Source organism: Nipponia nippon, unplaced genomic scaffold (genome assembly GCF_047370975.1).
Source record: "Nipponia nippon isolate SJK-2023a ecotype South Korea unplaced genomic scaffold, ASM4737097v1 scaffold_24, whole genome shotgun sequence".
Taxonomy (NCBI): domain Eukaryota; kingdom Metazoa; phylum Chordata; class Aves; order Pelecaniformes; family Threskiornithidae; genus Nipponia; species Nipponia nippon.
In genome coordinates, this window is record NW_028262341.1 from 3,455,509 (window position 1) to 3,475,944 (window position 20,436).

Here is a 20,436-nt window from a genome sequence, read left to right on the forward strand (position 1 = left end):
GTACACTAGTTCATAGCTTTAGAATGAGAGAGAGAAAAGTGAACAAAGATGTCTTGCGATAGCTTTATTTAAATGTTTTTGAGATTATTTTTACAGTATCAGATATTGTTCCTCTGGACCCAACTGTATCCAGTTGTAACAGGTTAAAGATTTCATTGCTGCATGCGTTGTCAATTATCTTTGCACACCCAGCTAAGTATGCATGAAGTGAGAGACACAGTATATTTTTGTTTTCTATTTAATTATTTAGTTCTTTTTTTAGGTTGATATTTTGCATACAAATTATTAATTTCTATCGATGTTCATGTTGCTGTTCGTTATTACAGTGTATGTTTCAGTAACTGCAAAAATGAGTTAGAGTAACTCAAATACCTTGAATTTCAGCTTGTATCTGTCACTACTTCTCTCCTAAGCCTTCCATACACTATTGCAGTCTGAATCTGGTGATGACAATGGATGCTTCCCTGTAGAGGAGTGCTACCAACTGAGTATCTAATTTAACAGGATAGCTCTGTGATTTCCAAGCATAATCTGTATAAGCTCTGCTACAAACCTTTTCTGTTTTCTATTCCTGTACTCCTAAAAGGAAACGGCTCTGTGCTTGCAGTATCTCCCATTCCCCTTCCCTAGTTACTCTAGGAGTTTGAAAATTATTGCCAGCGAAATAGCAATTTTCAGCCTGATTGGAGAGCTGGTAATGCACATGTGCTACTTGAATGTGGGAAAAGCAGTATCCTCATTTGGCATTTTAAGCAACTAATTAAAATATTTTGCAGAGTTTAGAATTAATACATTCTGAATACAGTTTTGTGAACTTTCTTGACTTCAGTGTATTAGTAAATTCTCATTGCTACAAATAAGATTATGATGTTTAATACTTGATTTCATTAAAACTTTGTGAGAAAGTTTTCTGTGGTTGTATGGAAAAGCAAATTATCAAACAAAGGAAAAACTAACTGGTTTAACATTTGAATCCTCTTTTTCTTATTTGAACAGTATTGCTGACATCATTGAGCACTATAGAAAAGAACAGATTGTTGAAGGATATTACCTTAAAGATCCTGTTCCAATGCAGGTAAGATTTCATCTCTGAGTGTTTGTTGTTGAAGACACAGACATAATCATCATCAAATCAGTTTATGAACTGAATTACAGCACAGATACCACCGGTAGTTAAACAGCATCATCTCCAATTGTAGTGTTTTCAACTTGTGTGTTTCTTTTGTTTTACCCTCAAATGCATTCACTTACCAAAGGTTGGCTTGTAGTCAACAGAAAATATGGTAAGCTCTGTCTGTCTTCTGAGGTGTTCATCCTCTGCTGTGTGCCCCTAGCTCTGGTCCCTGGCTCAACCATGCTGTGCCTTAGTCTTAGTTACAGGGAACCAGGCTGCCCTCCTGTCTTCTGTGTCTGGGCTTTTTCTTCTGCCAGAGGAAACCTGTATGCACAGAAAAGCGTCAGGGATGATTGCAGGGCTGGGATTGCAGGGCTTGTTCTGGAGCACTCTTGCCCTGTAGCAGAAATTCATCCTAAGACACCACTAGTAGTAAGTACACCACATCATCTAGCTTTTCATAAGCTTATAGCTAATTATAAAGTATACATGTATATTTTGTTCCCTCTCTGTTCCCAAACTTTCCTGTTTCAATGGTTAAAAATTTGCCTTTAATTTCCTCCCTAAATAGAGTTACAGTCAATTCATACCCCTTTGTGAGATCTGTTGTATTAATACAAGAACATTTCTTGTATTATCCCTTAGTCAGCTCACTAAGCTAAGCATACCAAAGCTGATCCTGTTGCTTTGTAATGCTCTCGTAGCCGCCCTGCTGCCACCAATTTTGGTGCGAGCTCACCTTTCTTGAATGCCGTGGACCAGAACAGTTTAGAGTACCATGTCATGGGTAATTCCCTTTCTCTCTGGAAAATACTTAACAGAAATATCCTAGAATAGGTGTCATTTTTTTGTGGTGGGTTGACCCTGGTGAGCAGCTAAGGGCCCACACCTTTGTTTGCTCACTCCCCTCTTCTGCAGGATGGGGGTAAAAGCAAAAAAAAAAGGGTTGAGATAAATACATTTTAATAAGCAAAGAAGGAGGTGGTGGTGATACAAAGGTGATCACTTACTACCTCCCACAAGCAGACTGACGCCCAGCCAGTCTCTGAGCAATGTTCACCCAGGAAGACACACCACCCCCACCCCACCCACCCCCATTTTATTGCTGATCATGATGTTATATAGCTGGGAATATCCCTTTGGTCACTTGGGGTCAGCTGTCCCACCTGTGCCCGCTTCCAGCATCTTGCCCACCCAAGCCACCTTGCTGAGGAGGGGGGCAGAGTGGGAAATGAAGATAGCCTTGAGGCTGTGCAAGCAATGATCAGTAAGAGCCAAAACACTGGTGCATTTCCAACATATCACTGTTTTAGTCACCGAACCAAAACTAAGTACCATAGGGGCTGCTGTGACAAAAGTTAACTCCATCCTTGCCAGACCCAGTACGTTGTCACAGCCATGTTATATCATGGCTCTGTCCTCCTGTGAATGACTCAGCTGTTCAAGTTTCTCATTTTCTGTTTTCTAGTGGTAAGTATTAACAGGTGTAACTTTTATGTTTTGCTAGTAGACTTACACCTTGTTATTCTTGGTCTTTCCTATAATGCGAATTGTGTTGTGTCACCAGTGCTTCCCAGGTGTTTGCTGCTGTTAACTCACGCTCAGTAATGTGGTTGGGGCAAAAAGCAAATATGAATCCTGAGACTGCTCCTTGAAAGGCTTCACTAGTGACTTTCCTCATGCTCCATCATTCCTCTTGAATCATGGCAGTAACTGTCTTCATTTTAGCTTTTTGCATATGCACTTTACAGTTCCTGTATTAATGATCTTCCCTGCATTGACTAATTTTCCATGTGAGACTACTTCAGATTCTTTTAACCTATTGAGATATATTTGTGACTTTCTTTGTTTAAAAATTTAGTGGTCAGTGGTGCAATTTATGTTCAACTTTGTGTTGTCTCCCTTCCACATACTACCATGCTCTGTGGTTTTGAGGGGAAAAAAATTTTCAAAAGTCTTGTGTAGTTTTAGTGTTGGTCTGATTGACTTCCTGTGTCTAATGAAATTTAGTTAAAAATATTTGTCACTAAATCTGTTGCTTTGTACAGTGTTCCTTTTATAGTTATGTTATGGAGATTATTTTGAGCTCATAAACATCTGGATGTTGCTTCCATTGTAGGTCCTGTAATTCCTGTTAGTATTACCAAAGTATTTTTCATCTTGCCTTTGCCATGTTGTTCAAAATCATAATTCTTGTAGCCAGTTCATATGTCACTTTTCATCTCAATGCCGTTCTCACTGCTTGACAGTCTTGCTTTTCATGTTTTCTTACGGCTAAAGAACTTTTGCTGATCAGCTTACTCGGTAAGGTCAAACTTTGCTTGGCTTTTGGCCATTCTCATTTGTTACTTGCGTTTCCAGATCCTACAATGTTCTGTGTGAATTTGTCCTTTTTGTTTCCTGTTTCTGCTTTCTTCTCTTGTCTTAAGTTCTACTCAGTTACAACATGTGAGTTCTAATGAGATTAATGAGGGACAGTGCAGCATTGAGTGGGTCAATTTTAATTGTGATCTGCACCATTCTTGTTGCTTCAGAGTTTATCCATGATTACTCAGTCCCAAAAGCTTTGGTAGAAGACAGTTAGAAGCTAGATAAATCTTTAAAGACTTGCATAAATTTAACAGAAATCATGGTGAAAGATATGGCTTTGTATTTAATATGAAAAAGACACAATGTTACTTTGTAGAAGTTGGTCTGTGTGGAAAACATTTTTCTTCTGTCATAATTCTGGAAATATGGAAATAGTTATTACATATCTAGCAAGAATATTGTGTGGAAAATTATATTGCTTTATCAAAATGCGTTGGAGAACAACAGTAGTGAGTTGGTAGCATTCAGCAAGATGATCCTGGTTGCAGCTTCATAGTATGCAATTTTTTAATGGGATTTCTGAGCTTAAAATATGTTTTTTCTTACATGTTCACCAGCACCAAGAACAAGTGCTTAATGATGCAGTGGATGGAAAAGAAATCTACAATACAATTCGTCGGAAAACAAAGGATGCTTTCTATAAAAATATTGTGAAAAAAGGTTATCTTCTAAAAAAAAGTGAGTTATGTTTACTTCTATGAATTTTTTTCTTTAAAAATGCCGATACGGATCATAGAATATCTCAAGTTGGAAGGGACCCCCCATAAGGATCATCAAGTCCAATTCCCTGTTCCTCTCAGAACTATCTAAAACTAAACCATATGACTAAGAGCATCGTCCAGACGCTGCTTGAATTCTGACAGGCTTGGTGTCAAGACCACGTCCCTGGGGAGACTGTTCCAGTGACCAACCACCCTCTCAGTGAAGAACCTTTTCCTGATGTCCAACCTGAACTTCCCCGATGCAGCTTTATTCTATTTCCTCGTGTCCTGTCACTGGTCACCAGAGAGAGGAGATCAGCACCTCCCCTTCCGCTGTCCCCCTCAGGAAGGTATAGACTGCGATGAGGTCACCCCTCAGCCTTCTCCAAGCTGAACGTGCATTCCTAGTGAATTTAGTATAGTAGTCATTCTAGAAAGGACAAAATTAAAGTTGGAAAAAGGTTCTAGAAAGTGTGTGAAGAGTGTGAAAGATCTCTTTCCGTAAGTAGTATGTGAATAGAACAACATGATACATAAAATTACATGCAGTGTGAAAATGTTGATTGGAAGTTGTTCTGGAAAAAATCAGAGCACAGCACAAAAACCAGGCATCCTTGTCAAAAGTAGCATTCAAACTCATTAAACGGAGTATATTTTCATAAAAAGTGTTTGTATCTAATATGGAACTCTTTAAATTCTAGCTGATAGAGTAGGTTAGAGAGAGCTAGAATAGTGTAAATCTCTACATTCATTAGAGAGAACAGCTGGTTTGTTATTCCAAGTTAGGTCCTATGTTTTAAATCTTAAATTTAAAATGTGTAATCTGCCGTGCAAGATAATATAGCGACTTTTTTAGGGTTCTAACACTGACAGAGTAAACATAACATACAATAAATACATTAAAAGCTAACTGCTTGACTTATCTGGATATAACCCTGAAGAATTGCCATTGAGCGAGTCTTTGAAGTTCTGAGGAAGCTAGTCCCTTACCAAATGTTCTATTTCTACTTTTTAAAAAATCAGCGTTAATGGAAACTTATCGATAATAAAATTTCTACAAAGGACAGAGAGTATAACTAAAAGGATAAGTTACAGATAGTAATCTGGATAGCGACTAGAAGTGAGAAAGAAGATGACATTAAAAAGAAAAAATCACCCCGAACTGTAGACCCTTTGAACAGAACAAGGAGAGCATCTTTTCTATTGAGAAGGCTGATTCTGAGAGAAGGTGTAGAGGGATGTCGTAGAGTGAGGAATCAAATAAGAATTAATTAAAAACCTTTAGCTAAAAGAGATGAGATACTTTAAATGTGCAAACCAGAGTACTGAGTAGGTGTAGAGGGATGCACATAGCTGCATATGGAACAAATGCAATAAAATCACTCTTCCATCTAGGAGACAGAGTAAAATAAGTGGATGTTCGATTTGTCTTTTCAAAACAGTGCTAGTACTCATTTATTGAGGCTCATGGTGGATTTATGATGATCAAAGTATAAAATTGAGGTTGAAAGTTTTTTCTAAATGGTACTGTGACTTATGCATTAATTAGCTGCAGAAAGTTCCTAATCCATTGTAGTTCAGAAAATGTTTTCTCTGAAACAAGTGGAACCAGCCAAATTCTTAGATATGTATGTGTTTGGGGCATGATTCTGATTTAAATTTGCATATAACATATTCCCATTTCTGTTCTTCAGCCATACTGTTTTAAGATACTGTAATGCAATCTGTTAAACATTGGTCAGAGTTTAGGAATAACTTTCTCATGTCAAAAGTCTATTTCTTAATTAAAATTGTAATATATGCATCATTATTTGCAAACTATGCAGATAGAATCTTAACACTGACAGGAACTCACTGTCCAGGCAGCTCATGTGTACTTGCTTAATACTGTTGAAATTAGTGAAAATGTTTGGGGAACCTGCATCTGTGAAGAGGGTCTAGTTTTAGCCACATGTTGCATAAAATTGAGTATGTATACTGATGTTATTGCTTAAGCGTGATTACCTGTACATTGTTCTTCTGTTTGCAATTTGACAAAACCTTTACTGCCCTCTTTTACTTTATTCATTTACAAAATTTACACTTTCTTTTAAACACTATCATAACTTTTTGCTTGACTCTTCTACAGGTAAAGGAAAGAGATGGAAAAACTTGTACTTTATATTAGAGGGAAATGATGCCCAGCTTATTTATTTTGAAAGTGAAAAACGAGCCACAAAACCCAAAGGACTAATAGACCTTAGCGTGTGTTCCGTCTATGGAGTACATGACAGTTTGTTTGGCAGGTAGGACACTGCATTTCAATTCTCGTATGTGCAGCAGGAGAGTTGATTGCTAATTGAAGCATGTACAAGACATCGGCAACGTGTTGCTAGCGAACAAGTAGCCCTGTCTTGCATTGTGGCTCTTGGCTCATACCAAGAGTCTGTAGTTGGTGTGGATTGCAAGAGCATATGTACATAGATGTAGCTGATGAATAGTAACTTGTTTAGCCATGGCGACTCGATTGCTAGCAACTGTACATAAACAGTTTCTCATTAGAAATTTTAGAATTTAGTAGTAAAGTTTTATTGTGAAGTGAGATGTGATGATGATTCCAGCTTTTTTGCATTGTCATTTTTTAATATTGAGTGCATTAATTGTTCGGTGTTTCATTTTACAGACATTAGAAATTATGAATTGAGTGTTTTAGTCCGTTTGAACTAAGAATTGACAAGATCAAGAATTTTGTCAATCCCAAAAGATCTACATTCTTTTGATAGGTATTTGAAAGCTAACTTGGTTAGACGGAGTCTGTAAGTGCTTTTCTGTTTAAGAACGAGTACTTTTGTTAATTAGACCAACTTAGCAGTAAACTAGTTCATGTAAGGCAACATCCTCAGAAATTGTTTCTGCACAATTACTATATTCAGAGATAATTTTCACATCAAATCTTGTTTACTGTAATATTTTGGTATTCAAAATATGCCAACTGCAAGGGATGTGATTATCAGCAAAGACACTGAGAATCAAAAGTCTTTCAAATATCATTGGTAAGTAACAAGATAAATCTTAGATATTTGTTCATTGGTAGTTACAAAAAAAAAGTCCACCATCCTGTATTACAATGTTATATGGAAGAAACAGGTACGCTTACTCCTACAAGTCTTAGATAGAAATTCTGGTTATCCCATGGATCTTAATATTTATTAAAAAATTATATGTAGTCAACTTCTAGTTATTTTTGTGAAAAAAACTTCAAGACAAATGCTTAAAATTAGTGGCATTTCTTAAGCTGCAAAGACTGGTGCTTTTGTTTGGTGTGGTTTGTTTTTTTTTAATATTTGAAAAAATGGAATGAGGAGCATAGATACAAATAAAAAAGTACCAGAACGTAATAAAAAAATCTACTGAAATGTTCCTTATGTAATTTGGCAATTATGTAGGAAGCTTTGGTGTATGTGGTAAACAAGGAGCATTTTGGTTAACAGCGACTGTCTCTTAAACAGCTTTTAAGAAACACTGTCCTGTGGGTTAAAGTGTAGTTGGACAGTGAGTGGTACTAAATGCAGGTAGGAGGAGATGCATGGTTGCACCAGCTTAGGAAGCTGCTAGTGAGGAGCTGTAGCTGAGACAAAGCTTCTCTTGCATTTTAAGCAGCTAGTAAAAACTGCCTTTGCCCTTTTCTCAGAAGTATGGTGAAGTCTGTAGCTTTGCATGGTTCTTTGGTGGCAATGATTTAATTAGCCCCAAACCTGGCTGCTTCCTGCTCTCCCCCCACCCTTCTCCCCCACCCTTCTGCGGCATGGCCACAGAGTGCTGTGTCAGCATTTCCCAGGCAGTGAAATGGAAGGGGGAAGTGAAGGCTGAAACTCCTTTGCAAATGAAGTAGGATCCTTCATGTAACGTTGCTTTTGAGAGAGCTAAATGTCCTTGAGCACAGTGAAGCACGCACTTTAAAGAGCTTGTAATTTAACAAAACAAAATATTTTTGATTGACTCTTTGGCAAATGAGTGGAGGTACACAAAATGGCAAAGATGCTGTGATTGCATTTAAGGTTGTAGAGATTCGTGTCACATGTATCCAATGATTAGTATGTGATCCAATACACGTTATTGGTCACGAGAGCCATGGGACACATTCACATAGGGGATTCCTTATGTTAATGTTGTTTCCTGAACTCCTGAAAGAATGAATCCATAATGTGTGATTAATTGGTTGGGAGCTAATGCTCTCCTGCTTTTAAGGTGTCTAGGAATAGTCCTTGTTGACAAGTCTTTTCTGTTACCAGATGGCTATTTTTTGCCTTGACTGTAAGTCAGCATACATGCCTATTCAGTACAGGCCATCCTAAAAGTTTCTCAATATTCCAAAACAAACTAGCTGTACTGAAGTGTGGTTTTCTTAAAATGACATAATACATTCAAAACAAAAGGCAGTTTTGTTTTGAGAAACCTGAGAAATTTTCTAGTTAGAGTTCTTCCTCCTTCCATGTGTGATGATGCTACATGTATGCAAACAAAAATTGATACAATGTTCAATGCTCCTTACAGACAAACAGCAGAAATTTATTAGTTCAGTGTAAACTTCGTTTTAGCACAGATCAACAAGTGAAGGTGTCTGTTAATATTATGAAGATTAATAAAACTTACATTTTTTTGTTTTGTTTATTTTTAAGGCCAAACTGTTTTCAGATAGTAGTTCAGCACTTTAGTGAAGAGCATTACATCTTTTACTTTGCAGGAGAAACTCCAGAACAAGCACAGGTGAGAGCTTTTGTTGGTAAATATAATTTGAGAAGTAATTTTTTGTCTTGTGGTGGTTAATGATATTGCCCTTCTGAAACAGGAAGGCAGTGTATCGCAAATAGTTAGTGGCTACGTCTGTATTAGCTAGGTGTTATAATGGAGTAGTCGCCGATCTGTAAGGGGAATGGTTGGTCCTGAGAATCCAGCACCTACGTTACCTGCGGTTGGGGGTTTATTTTGAACAAGTTCCAGTCAGGTCCCGTGGACTGAACTTTCACTATTTTCTACTGTATGTTTCTGGAGAACATTTTTTTTTTTTTACATAGTTAATTCAGAAGAATAATTTACTCTCCAGGACTTTTCCATGTTATAAACCAGAGCATGGTAAGAGGGAGCCTTCGTTCAAAGGCATGTTCCTGATACGAACTAAAATGCTAATGCACGTATGTGTGCCCAGTGACCAAAGTATATTGAACAGCTGCCTTTTGCAGTTACTTGTCCTGTCCATAAATTGGTGGTTGTTTATAGTCTTGGGCCCTAATCATGCAGAAAAAGTAAGGTTTTCTGGGTTTAGTTGGTATCCTTTAGTTACTAGCTCTCTAGCAGTTATGTTTGCTGGTTAGGAATTGTAGATCAGAGCCTAATTCTCTGAAATTCACTCACCAGCAGGAGAGCATATCTAAGATAAGACAATGTCCTTATTTATTAAGTTTACAGCTCTGAAAGTCCACAGCTGTGAAATATACCTGTTGCATCAGAAGTTAAGCTTTGCATTTGATTTTATTTGAATGGAATTAAAGCTGTTTAAAGCACTCATAATAGACTGCTGTTCACCAGAGCATGAAGCCTGTATAAACTTACTATTCTTCTTGTGCTGTTTATAAAGGAAAGCACAAATTTTCCTGTTAAATTAATTCAAATTTATGAAAGTCGCTGAGATGACATCAGAATGATGTAGTGGCATTTGTCACACAACTCTTAACGTACTGTCTTTGAGAAGCAGCATGCTGTATAGTAATGGAGAATATATACATTAATTTCCACACTCATTACTGTACATTCATTGTTGTCACATCTGCAATGTTTTTTGTGTTCTAGAAATTAAAAGAATTAAAAATGTGTAGAAGACAGAATATCCTGTCTTGTTCCCTGAACATTTGGTATAATCTGCTTTTGGGTTTTATCTGCTTAACAGGCTGTTCACTGCATTTACACAGAATACAGTTTGTTGGGTTTTTTTAATAATATGGCTTTGGCCCAGGAAAGTTTATAGATATCCTTCTTTCGAAAAAGTTCAGCTTTCTTTACTCTGTAGCATTTCATAGAAGAGTAGTTTTGTTTGTATAGTAAGGCTCTCTTATAATGTGGTAAATAAATATCAAAGCAGTGCCATCCTGTGGACTGCATGTTGTCTTTATCGTTTGTACAAAACAAAAGTGAATGTAAAATATAGCCTTACATGCTCGTGTCACTGTGTATACTGTGGCACGTTGTTCATTCTCACTGCTGTAAGCTTTGGCATTTAAGGGGAAAAGTTTTCCTGCTGTGAGTGAGTATAGAGGCGTACTATGCATCCAGGAAACATTTCTGCTGGAATATTTAGGAGGCATTTGTTTCTTCGATTGCTACTCCCTCTGAGAATAAGGAAACAAGCTACTGAAACTTCATGATGGATAGCTGAAAGCTTTTCCTTCTGTGGAAGGTTTTGAAAGCTGAAACCTGACTCGCAAAGTGGTCTAGCTTAGAATAGATGCAGTAGATGTTCCTGTATTTTTAAAATGTGGAAGATATTGTGAAGGGTAAGATTGAAACAGTGTTGTGGGTTTTCTTGAATGACAATTTTGAATGGTACTTTGAGAATAGATGGCAGATCTTTGAACGAAGGCTGTTGGTCAAAACCTAAATTTTGTGCTTTGCAAGAGCTATACAAAATTCAGTGGCTGGGGGACAAAAACTAGAGAATGAGGCTGTAATGTATCTTCTACCTTCCAAAGGCCCCTTGAAAAGCTCCTCTGTTAGGAACTTTCTCATGCTGCAGTGACTTTTTCAGAGGTGGCCTGGCGAGTTGGCAGTGCCTTTTAGCAGCTTATTTGTTTAAAAAATAATACACACAAAGGTTCTACAGTCAGTTTGGTGTTAGACAACTGTTTATTTCCTTGATCAAAACGGAATCGATTCATCCACTTTGTTGGATGCATTTGTGAGCAAAGTGGGGAAAGTCAGATGCATGCTCTGTGTTTCTCTGTTAATGTTGTTTCAGTTTTTGTTTGAAGTATACACAATATTATGACTGCCATACAGAAGTACTGGAGACAATAATCAGAACAGTTTGACTTGTTAACTATAATTTTCTCAGAAGCAAACAAATTTTGCTGCATTTTATATACCATTTGTAATTTCATGTAATATTACTATAAGGGAAAATTGGTAAAGGTCACACTGTATATCCATTAGTAGTGCGTGGTATTTCTAAAAGGCAAAATGGGGTTTGCTCAGTAAAGATAAGAATTTTGCTTTAATATTCAAATTTTTGTACTTTGGAATTACAGAAAACTTAGGTTTTGCCAAGCTAAAGGGAAAACTTCAGATACTCTTTTTAGATAGGTCTGTTCCACTGCAAGAAGCTGAATCTGACTTTTTATTACACTATTATGTGTCCTTCTCTCTTAGGACTGGATGAAAGCTCTGCAGATGTTTTGCAGTTTAAGAAAAACCAGTCCAGGAACATCAAATAAACGTCTACGTCAGGTGAAGCTGATATTATGGGGTTGGCGGTGCATGTGGAGGAGTATTTTGTCTCCTCGTTGCAAAACAATACTGATAAATCTCAGAATTTTGTTTCAACAGTAGTAAATCCTGCATGTACTTACTTTCCTTTTTTGGAGTTATGCAGTACCCTTGTGAATCCAACCAGAGTGACTTACACTTTGTTACAGTATGTACTTACATAAAAGCAAAATGGCTTTAGGCAATCTGCACGTGCTTTGCTAGGTATTATGTTCTGACTACATTTGAGTAAAAGTGTAAAGAAGTCAATGCTTGTATCATCTTAACTTTTAAAATTTACCACAAATGGGAAACTTTAAAAATTTGAGAGACTTATGTGACATGTAAAAAAATGCTCGTTTAATTAGTATTATTCATTTTCAGTAACAAATACATGCTGAACCATGCTCATGGATTAATTTCTCTCGGCCTCTTGAAAATGCTGTGTTTACCAGAATTTCCTCAGAGGTAGAGGACAGATAGTTATAAATGGCTAAGTCTTTAATGACTGGAGAAGAACAAGGAAATACTTCAAGAATCCCTGATACTTTTGAATGTTAGGAACATTAAATGTAGTTGTTTTGACAGACAGTGGAGAAAGGAATAAAACAAGATGTTTTTCAGGACACACAACTGTTCTGTAGTTAACACTAAAGATGTTTGGATGCTTCTGAATAAATGAACTAAATTAGGTGAATTTCCAGATAAAGTGGCAGGTGAAATTGGGGGCTTCAAGCTGCTAAAACAAAGCAAAACCAGTGACAGTCTGAAATAATTCTTCAAAAGGTGAAGAAAATGCTCATCTACATGAAGGAAGAGAATGCAAGGTGTAGTACAAGGGAATTTTACATGATCTGTTAAAGCACCAAATAAGCCATTGTGTTTGGAATTGTTCATGGCTCTTATTCAAGGTTCCAGTCTTTGATTTCAGTAAATTTTCTGTGCATAGAAAAGTTAGTATTTGCAAATCCTAATGCCTCAAAGGTAATTTTAAAAGAAGGAAACAAGATGCCCTAAACCCATGGGGCTGGAGATTTGTTTTCAGTAATTATTTGGGTTACTCTTATTTTGTCACTTGTGCCTCGTAAAATGTTGTTCCATTACTTCTGTTATTTGCTCTTTTTATTAGGAAATTTTACTTTGTATTCAGTACTCATATATTAACATTAAGCTTCCACATGAAGGATAAAAAATAATCCATTTGTGTGTTTTGTATTTCTATTTTAGCAAATTTAGTAAATTTTGTGTATTTTCTCTAGGTCAGCAGTCTTATTTTGCATGTAGAAGAAGCTCATACGCTCCCAGTAAAACATTTTACTAATCCGTATTGTAACATCTACCTGAACAGTGTCCAGGTAGCAAAAACACACATCAGGGAAGGGCAGAACCCTGTGTGGTCAGAAGAATTTGTCTTTGAGTAAGTCTTATCATCTTGAACTACTGAATTTCACTTGTAAATTGCATTGCATTTAAGATTCTTGGCACTATCTACTGTTTTGCATATGCTTTTTAAAAATACTGTATATGTGGTTGTACAGCAGCAACCTTTCAGCCAAATTCTGCATGGGCAGAATTTTCTGTAGGCATCTAAATATCTTTGTTAATGTAAGTGTCTTTGGCTGATAACGAGAGCTCAGGATTGAAATGAGTTTAGAATAAGCTTAAATGTCAGCCAAGTATAGTATTAATTGAGGCTTTCTGTCTTTTCCCCTAGTGATCTTTCATCTGATATTAATAGATTTGAGATAAGTCTTAGTAACAAAACAAAGAAAAGTAAAGATCCAGATATATGTAAGTATTTTTCTGTAAAAGATGCATATATGTTGCAGCAATGGCTACTTTGTGTGGTTTTCATTACTTTTGTCAAGTGTTATCACAAGAGAATTCAGTATATATTTACACTCACCATACTGCTGTGCTTGTATATTTTGGATGTCTGGTGCTGGCTTTCCATTAATATTTTTACAATAAGAACCTGCATGTTTTATAGTAATAAAATGCACAGTAATCCAGTCCTGTGTATCTGATGGTTTTCCTAGCTCTGCGCTAGAGTAGCCATTGTGTTATACAATGACTGTGCTTGCCAAAAAGCAAGAGGAAAGAGAAGCTGTCAGTATTTGTCTGCTCCGTAAAATGCTAAGTTCCAAGGATTTTTAAGCCTGATTGCATGGAATTCCTTTTCAGGTTTTTTGTTGCTTCCAGTGAGAAAGGGAAGAAAGGTGTAGTAATGTCATCATAAAAAAAAAAAAAAATCTTGGTGGTCTCTGAACAAATTTGCCTTGTTTTGTTTCCATTTTACCTCATCTGTCCACTTTCCTTGTACCATTCTTGGGCTTAAAGCTGAAGTTGCCTCAGTATCACTTTGAATGGGAAAGGATCCATGTTTTCGTCTGCCTTTTACAGAAGTTCTCCAAGAATTTATTTTCCTCGTGTTACCCAGACAGCTGCTTCTTCAACTGTGGTTTTGTTTCTACTCCAGCAAATTAACAGCAAGCTGGTAAGACCTATCAGCTTTCTAGAAAAGAAAGGACTTGGTTTGAAGAACGTGGATTCTGAGCTCTTAGATAGGAAAAATTGATTATTTTTTTTTTTTTTTTTAAGTTCAGTTCTCTTCCCACACGATGTGTTTTTTGGTTTTTTGGTTTTTTTTCTCTCCTCTTAGTCAAGGTATCTTGTTTCCCACCATGCTTGTTCTGGAGCAACTTCAGCCCCCTGCCTCCTTTTTGATGCCTGCAGGGCAGGATGCCCTCCCTGCCCGCTTCAGATTTGTTCCAAGATTTTTTCTTTTCCATTGTGTCCACAGCTGTCTGTTCCAAAGCCTGTCAGAGTATTTATAATCTATTGCAGTTGTTTTCAGTTTGTGTATATTGTGTTACTGGCCTGTTACATATGCCTCAGTGCTAATTTCTTGATTTTCTTTTTTTTTTTTTTTTGAGATTTGTAGGGAAACCTTGACCAAAGTGGAAGAATTACTTCTAAGACTGAATGCTCTTGCAGAACCTAATTCAATTTCAAAACTCTTGCCGTTTCCTCTGACTAGAAAAGTTTCTGCATAGCAGGAGGAAAAAGATACATTCCCTCTGACAGACAAAAGGACTTTCTAATTGCAGTTGTGACCTTGTTCTTGCACTGTTCTTTTATTCATTTGAGCTGGAAAACTCATTATCTATCTACACCAAAGCTCTGGTTAGTAAAAGAACCTTTAAAAGGGTAATTCTTGAATGGGATACTTCAGTAACTTCTTTAGGAGTGTTTTTGTAGGTTCCTTCTCTGTCCAGATTAAGGAGGTTGTGTTGGCTTTGGATGCATCCAGCTGATAAGAGGTGATAGAAGGTTTCCTTATCTAGGTCAGGAGCAGGATTGGCCAAGTTTCATGATTGCATTTAGGTACGCTCTTACAGCATAACCCAACAGTCCTTTCATTTTGGGATAACGATTAGACTAAGTCAACTTGAATGAACACATATCTCTGCTTACATTCCCAGCCCTATTAAATATGTGAAGTGCAGGGAGGGAAAATGAGTTAAACCAGACCTTATCTGGCATATTTATGTGCTGCGTTGCCTGAATAACCCTTGAACTCTTCAAAAGCAAGAGAATTGGTTCCGTTCCTGAACATTCTCCTTTTCAGTCACAGCTTTTAAATGTGGACTGCTGTGAAGTGGGAGTCATAGGAGGCTGGTACTATTCATCTTCCCAGTTAATTGGGTTAAGTTAGCTTTCTGCTTGCTTTTCCTGCCATGTAATGCAGATTGAAGGCCCAAAACTCTGTTATTGGTCTCACTGCTTTATTTCTTTCATTGTAACACACTTAAGTTAAATACCAAAACGATACTAGCATGAAGGCTATTTTTTCAGTACTTTAAAATATTTCCTGAGTTTGCCAATCATTGACTTTGAAGTTTGCCTATTATGAGTATTCCATAATTATTTTACTATTTTTGTTTTTAAGAAGTATTTCAAATAGTCAGAAATTATACTAAACAGTTTAGTATCATTTCTATTTAAAGTTTTCTTGTTTCTCTAACTGTAAATTGCATAAGGATTTATTCAAATGAATATATATAATATGACTTGAAAAAAATAAAGTCCTAGAATGTGTTAGTAGACTTCATCTGCTGCTGCTGCAGACTGGGATGCTCAGGTATGATTAGACAGTAGGATTAGTAAATCTCTCAGGTCAGTACCACACAGTGTTGAACTGGAGTGGAAGTTCTGGTGTGGTTTTGCACCATAATAGTTGGTTAATTTTAAATTAGTTCATGTTGAAAAAGAAACGTTTTTATAATGGAAGCAGTCACCTCATGCAGGCAAATCCACAGAGCAGAGTATCAGTCAATGTCTGTCTTTCCAGGCACATTTATTATTTGCAGTAGTGCCAAAGCTTGTTTCTGAAACTGATAGCTGAGATTATAGGAGGATGGGCTGTGCTAACATAGCAGTGACTTGTGGCTGCGAAAGGCAGGGTTTAGTATGTCCATGTATTGAGCAATTTTCTCTTTCTCAAGATCTCAAATGCCTTTTATTCTGAATCAGTAATTAGATGGGGGGGGGGTTGATGGCTTTGTTTTATTCTGGCAGGGTTAGACAAAGGTTTTATAGTAAATTTAGGTTCATTACCAATCTGAGAACTGGAACAAACCTACGCTTGAAGACTTTTTACTTTGATTTCCAGGTTATAATTACTAACAATAAAAAAACAATCTTGTTACTAAATACTATGCCCGAAGTTCCGTGAGCAAATACAACGTCAAGAAACCTCAGTCATATTTTTCTGTACTAGTGTTCATCATGTAAAATACTGTGATTCTGTCTGGATCAAAATTGTTGTCAAGAGAATTCTTACCTGTGTCTGGAGGGAAGAGATCAAGTCTTGTTTGTTTTGATGATTTTCTGTATATTTGTTTCTCTTTTAAAATGTGCTAGATTGCAGAATGTAAATATCCTGAATTTTTCAACTAATAGGCTACCTTCAGTAAGCAACTGCTGCTAATTCAGTGTAAGCTGCTAAATGAGAAAAAGTCTTGTTCCTTTAAAGTTATTGAATGTAAATTATGACAGCAACTGTTCTGCAGTCCCTATACAGATATTTCTGTTCTTTTTTTTTTTTTTTAATAAAAGCAAGATTATAGTATTTATATTATAGCTGTGAAGTGCTACTATAATCACAGGGAAAAATTAAATCTTCTAGATTTTGTATTTCATTCACCATTCCTCTCATTGAGATATATGTGCCTTACATGTGCAAGCAAAATAAGAAGAAAAACACATTGCTCAGTTGTGGGTACAGGAGCTTTGATGCTGGCGAGAAATATTCTAGGAAAATCAATTGATTATCTGGTCTAAAGACATAGTCCCATCCACACTGGTGATAAGTAGCAGGTGATGGTGAATTGTTTTTCACACTACTTGACTGATTTGAATGCATTAGCTTATATCAGTTTATCAGTGCCGAAGAACATGAAATAGACAACAGGGATGTCCTGAAGTGAGCATTAGAAATGTGATGTTTTTCTGTTCCAGTATCAAATGATATCCTGCTGTGTACTGCAACACTGCTGCAATGGGAAGTCTACTGGAACTGTTGACAATTTCTGCAAGGCAGTGTGGTGTGTGGGCTTTGCAGAAATGTGGAAAAAAAAAAACCAACCTGGTTTTGGTGTATTTTTTTTTTTTTTTTTAATCTGAGGAAGCAGATCTCATTGAGAGGTGTGGAAAGGGAGGGTGTTTGCTTGAAAGATCCAGACTGACAGGCTAAATGTGAAACTTGAACTGTGGACCCCTCCTGGACCGTGGTGGGTGTTTCACAGGCAGAGTGTTGCCTCTGCAAGTGCCTGGGCCCTTTCTGTGTGAAATAACTCCGTTCAGGAGCCGGTCTGCTGGCTCTGGAGGGGCCTGTGCTCCAACTGCTGCAGCTTGCTAGCCAGCTGCTGAGGCCAGACTTCAGCTGCAGTCCCGGTCATTGCTTGGTGATTTCAAGGTACCAACATGACTGAAAGGTGAATTAATGATTTGGCTGTTCTTGAGTTGACTTTCATCATTATTTAGGCAACAAGGTGCTTGGGAACACTTTTTTACATAATTTGCATAAGCCGTTACAGTCTTAACCTGGGAGTTAGTATAAGAGAAATACATATGGCAGTGTTTGGGAAAGCCATAGCAACACTATACTGATAAATAAGAAGAAGTAACAAAGTGGTCAAGGAGCAGATCTGATGGTGGTATCAGCCCAAGGCTGGAAAGAGGACAGTGAATTCTGAACACTTTATCTATTTTTAGTTTCTGACTGCTACCTGGATTTGCAGGGTAGCACTTTTTTACTCGTACTTGGGTGTTACAAAGAAAACTGTGCCAATATCCATACGGCATTTCTGAATGTATATGTATACGTTCTTTACAGAACACTTTCTATTTCTTCTTCAGTTTACAGAAGTCTGTTGAACCCTTGAAGAGAGAATTTGTCAATATATTGATGGCAAAAATCTTGATTACTCTTACTAATGCTCTTGCTGAAACAAGATGACATGCTGAAAATAAGCTGTTCTTTTTTTAATTCAATAGTAGCACTGTTTTGCTGGAGATAACTTACTTGAACAATGCTTTTTTTCTTAAGTGTTCATGCGTTGCCAATTAAGCCGATTACAAAAAGGACATGCAACAGATGAGTGGTTTCAACTCAGTTCCCATGTACCATTAAAGGGTATCGAGCCAGGATCTTTGCGTGTTCGAGCACGATATTCTATGGAGAAGATCATGCCAGAAGAGGAGTACAATGAGTTTAAAGAGGTACGAAGTTGTTCAGCTTTCCTTGGTTTATCTGTCAAAACTCATTTGGTTGGTTGAGACAGATATCAATAACACTGGCTGGCATAATTAAACAATATTTGTAGTGACATCTATCACTACAGATGTACGATATCAGTTTTTCAAAAGCTGTTTTACGTTAGGAGAAGCTTCTGAAGATTTTAAAATTCTGTTTTTCTTTCAGCTTATACTCCAGAAAGAACTTCATGTTGTCTATGCCTTATCACATGTTTGTGGACAGGATAGAACACTGTTGGCTGGCATTTTATTGAAGATTTTTCTTCATGAAAAGCTTGAGTCCTTGTTGTTACGAGCACTAAATGACAGGGAGATAAGCATGGAAGGTACTGAACTGAATTACACTAAAGTTTACTGGAACTCTGGGCAGGTGGGGAGGGAAGGGCTCGAGTGCCTTCTTTTTCCTGCTCCTTTAGTTACAACATATATCAAAGTATGAACACAACAGATTTTTCCTCTGCTTTTTGTTGTCTCCTTTTCCCAACTTTTCACTTTATTTTTTTTTTCAGATGAAGCTACTACTTTGTTTCGTGCCACCACTTTAGCAAGTACACTTATGGAGCAGTATATGAAAGCCACAGCAACAAGTTTTGTTCACCACGCACTGAAAGACTCCATATTAAAGATAATGGAGAGCAAGCAGTCCTGTGAGGTGATACCTTGAACTATGTTTTTAAACGTTTTGTTTAACTGTGTTTGTTAACACAGTTACCTACTGGTTGTTATGTTTTATGTTTGCATTAAATGTTAGCTTCAGAGACATTAATCTTTCAGAACTAAAATTCATTTACATAAGAAATACAGGAACCAAGTTCATTGAGAGATTTTTTTCCTAGATGTTGGTTTCTTCAAATTATGTATTTATTCTTTAGCAGTTGTAGGCCGTTCTGTAGTGGTTACTGAATGGCCTAAGTAACTTCTAGTACTCAAGGTAGCGTAGAAGTCAATGTCTGAACTTTAGTTTTAATTTAAAACTTCCTGATATTAAATGATTGTTATTGATCTTGAAACTGTTGTTTTTAAAATTACTCCCCTGACTTCTGTGTTTCACTTTAACTTAATTGTGGAAGGGATGGGAGTCCTCAGAAGTTCGGATTGAGAGAGACAAAAAGGTCATGCAGATGGATAGTGGTGAATATCTGAACTGTTAAAAGCCTAGTGTATTAGAACTTAAAACCAGTGCTTTTTCATATTTCCTGACTAGCCATTGAAACAGACTTGTGAGTTCTGTAAGAGACTTGTACAGCAGCAGAATATTTAATTTACTTTGAAGTAGTATTCAGTGTGTAATGTTATGAAACTATATATGTAGTTCTACTTAGGAGAATGAACTTAATCTTTTTCTCTTTTTGTTTTAGTTAAATCCCTCAAAATTAGAAAAAAATGAAGATGTAAACACTAATTTGGCACACCTACTCAGTATACTTTCAGAATTGGTGGAGAAAATATTCATGGCTGCAGAGATACTGCCTCCGTAAGTTTGCACTTTTCTGTTCAGATCTGTATTTAAAAATTCCTGTTTGTGTGAATTATATTGCACCTTAAAATTATGTTCTTACTGGTTCATCTTCTGCTAATCAGTCATAAGACTAATGTCTTCAGAGTTGCTGTATGTACACAGAGGAATATAGATGGGGGAAAAAATAACACTTTCAGGAATTAATAGTGCTTTTTGCAAAACGTGTAGATGTGGTGCTTAAGGACATGGTTTAGCGGTGGACTTGGCAGTGTTAGGTTAATGGTTGGACTTGATGACCTTAAAGGTCTTTTCCAACCTAACCAATTCTATGATTCTGTGAAAAGCCTCTGGCTAGGACACATGCTTTTCTTTGAAGGAGAAGCTAATAGACCCAAGAGGTCAGGGAAAGAAGAATAATAAAAGCAGTCAGTCTCATAGTTCCACAAAAAGGTAGAAGACAGTAGTGGACAGCAGAC

The 20,436-nt window shown here is 36.9% G+C and overlaps 1 protein-coding gene across 2 annotated transcripts in view; it reads left to right on the forward strand.

Moving 5' to 3' along the window:
• RASA1 (RAS p21 protein activator 1) overlaps window positions 1–20,436 on the forward strand; it is a 69,962-nt gene that overhangs the window by 37,474 nt on the left and 12,052 nt on the right. For both annotated transcript variants that reach the window (XR_015705590.1, XM_087761368.1), the window contains exons 9-19: window positions 997–1,075; window positions 4,042–4,162; window positions 6,314–6,470; window positions 8,844–8,931; window positions 11,584–11,661; window positions 12,939–13,096; window positions 13,394–13,470; window positions 18,293–18,465; window positions 18,668–18,827; window positions 19,011–19,153; window positions 19,860–19,975. Coding sequence is in view for 1 of the 2 variants with exons in the window: in XM_087761368.1 (XP_087617494.1) it covers window positions 997–1,075; window positions 4,042–4,162; window positions 6,314–6,470; window positions 8,844–8,931; window positions 11,584–11,661; window positions 12,939–13,096; window positions 13,394–13,470; window positions 18,293–18,465; window positions 18,668–18,827; window positions 19,011–19,153; window positions 19,860–19,975 (1,350 nt within the window). In the remaining variant the exon portion in view is untranslated. The remainder of the gene's footprint in view (window positions 1–996; window positions 1,076–4,041; window positions 4,163–6,313; window positions 6,471–8,843; window positions 8,932–11,583; window positions 11,662–12,938; window positions 13,097–13,393; window positions 13,471–18,292; window positions 18,466–18,667; window positions 18,828–19,010; window positions 19,154–19,859; window positions 19,976–20,436) is intronic.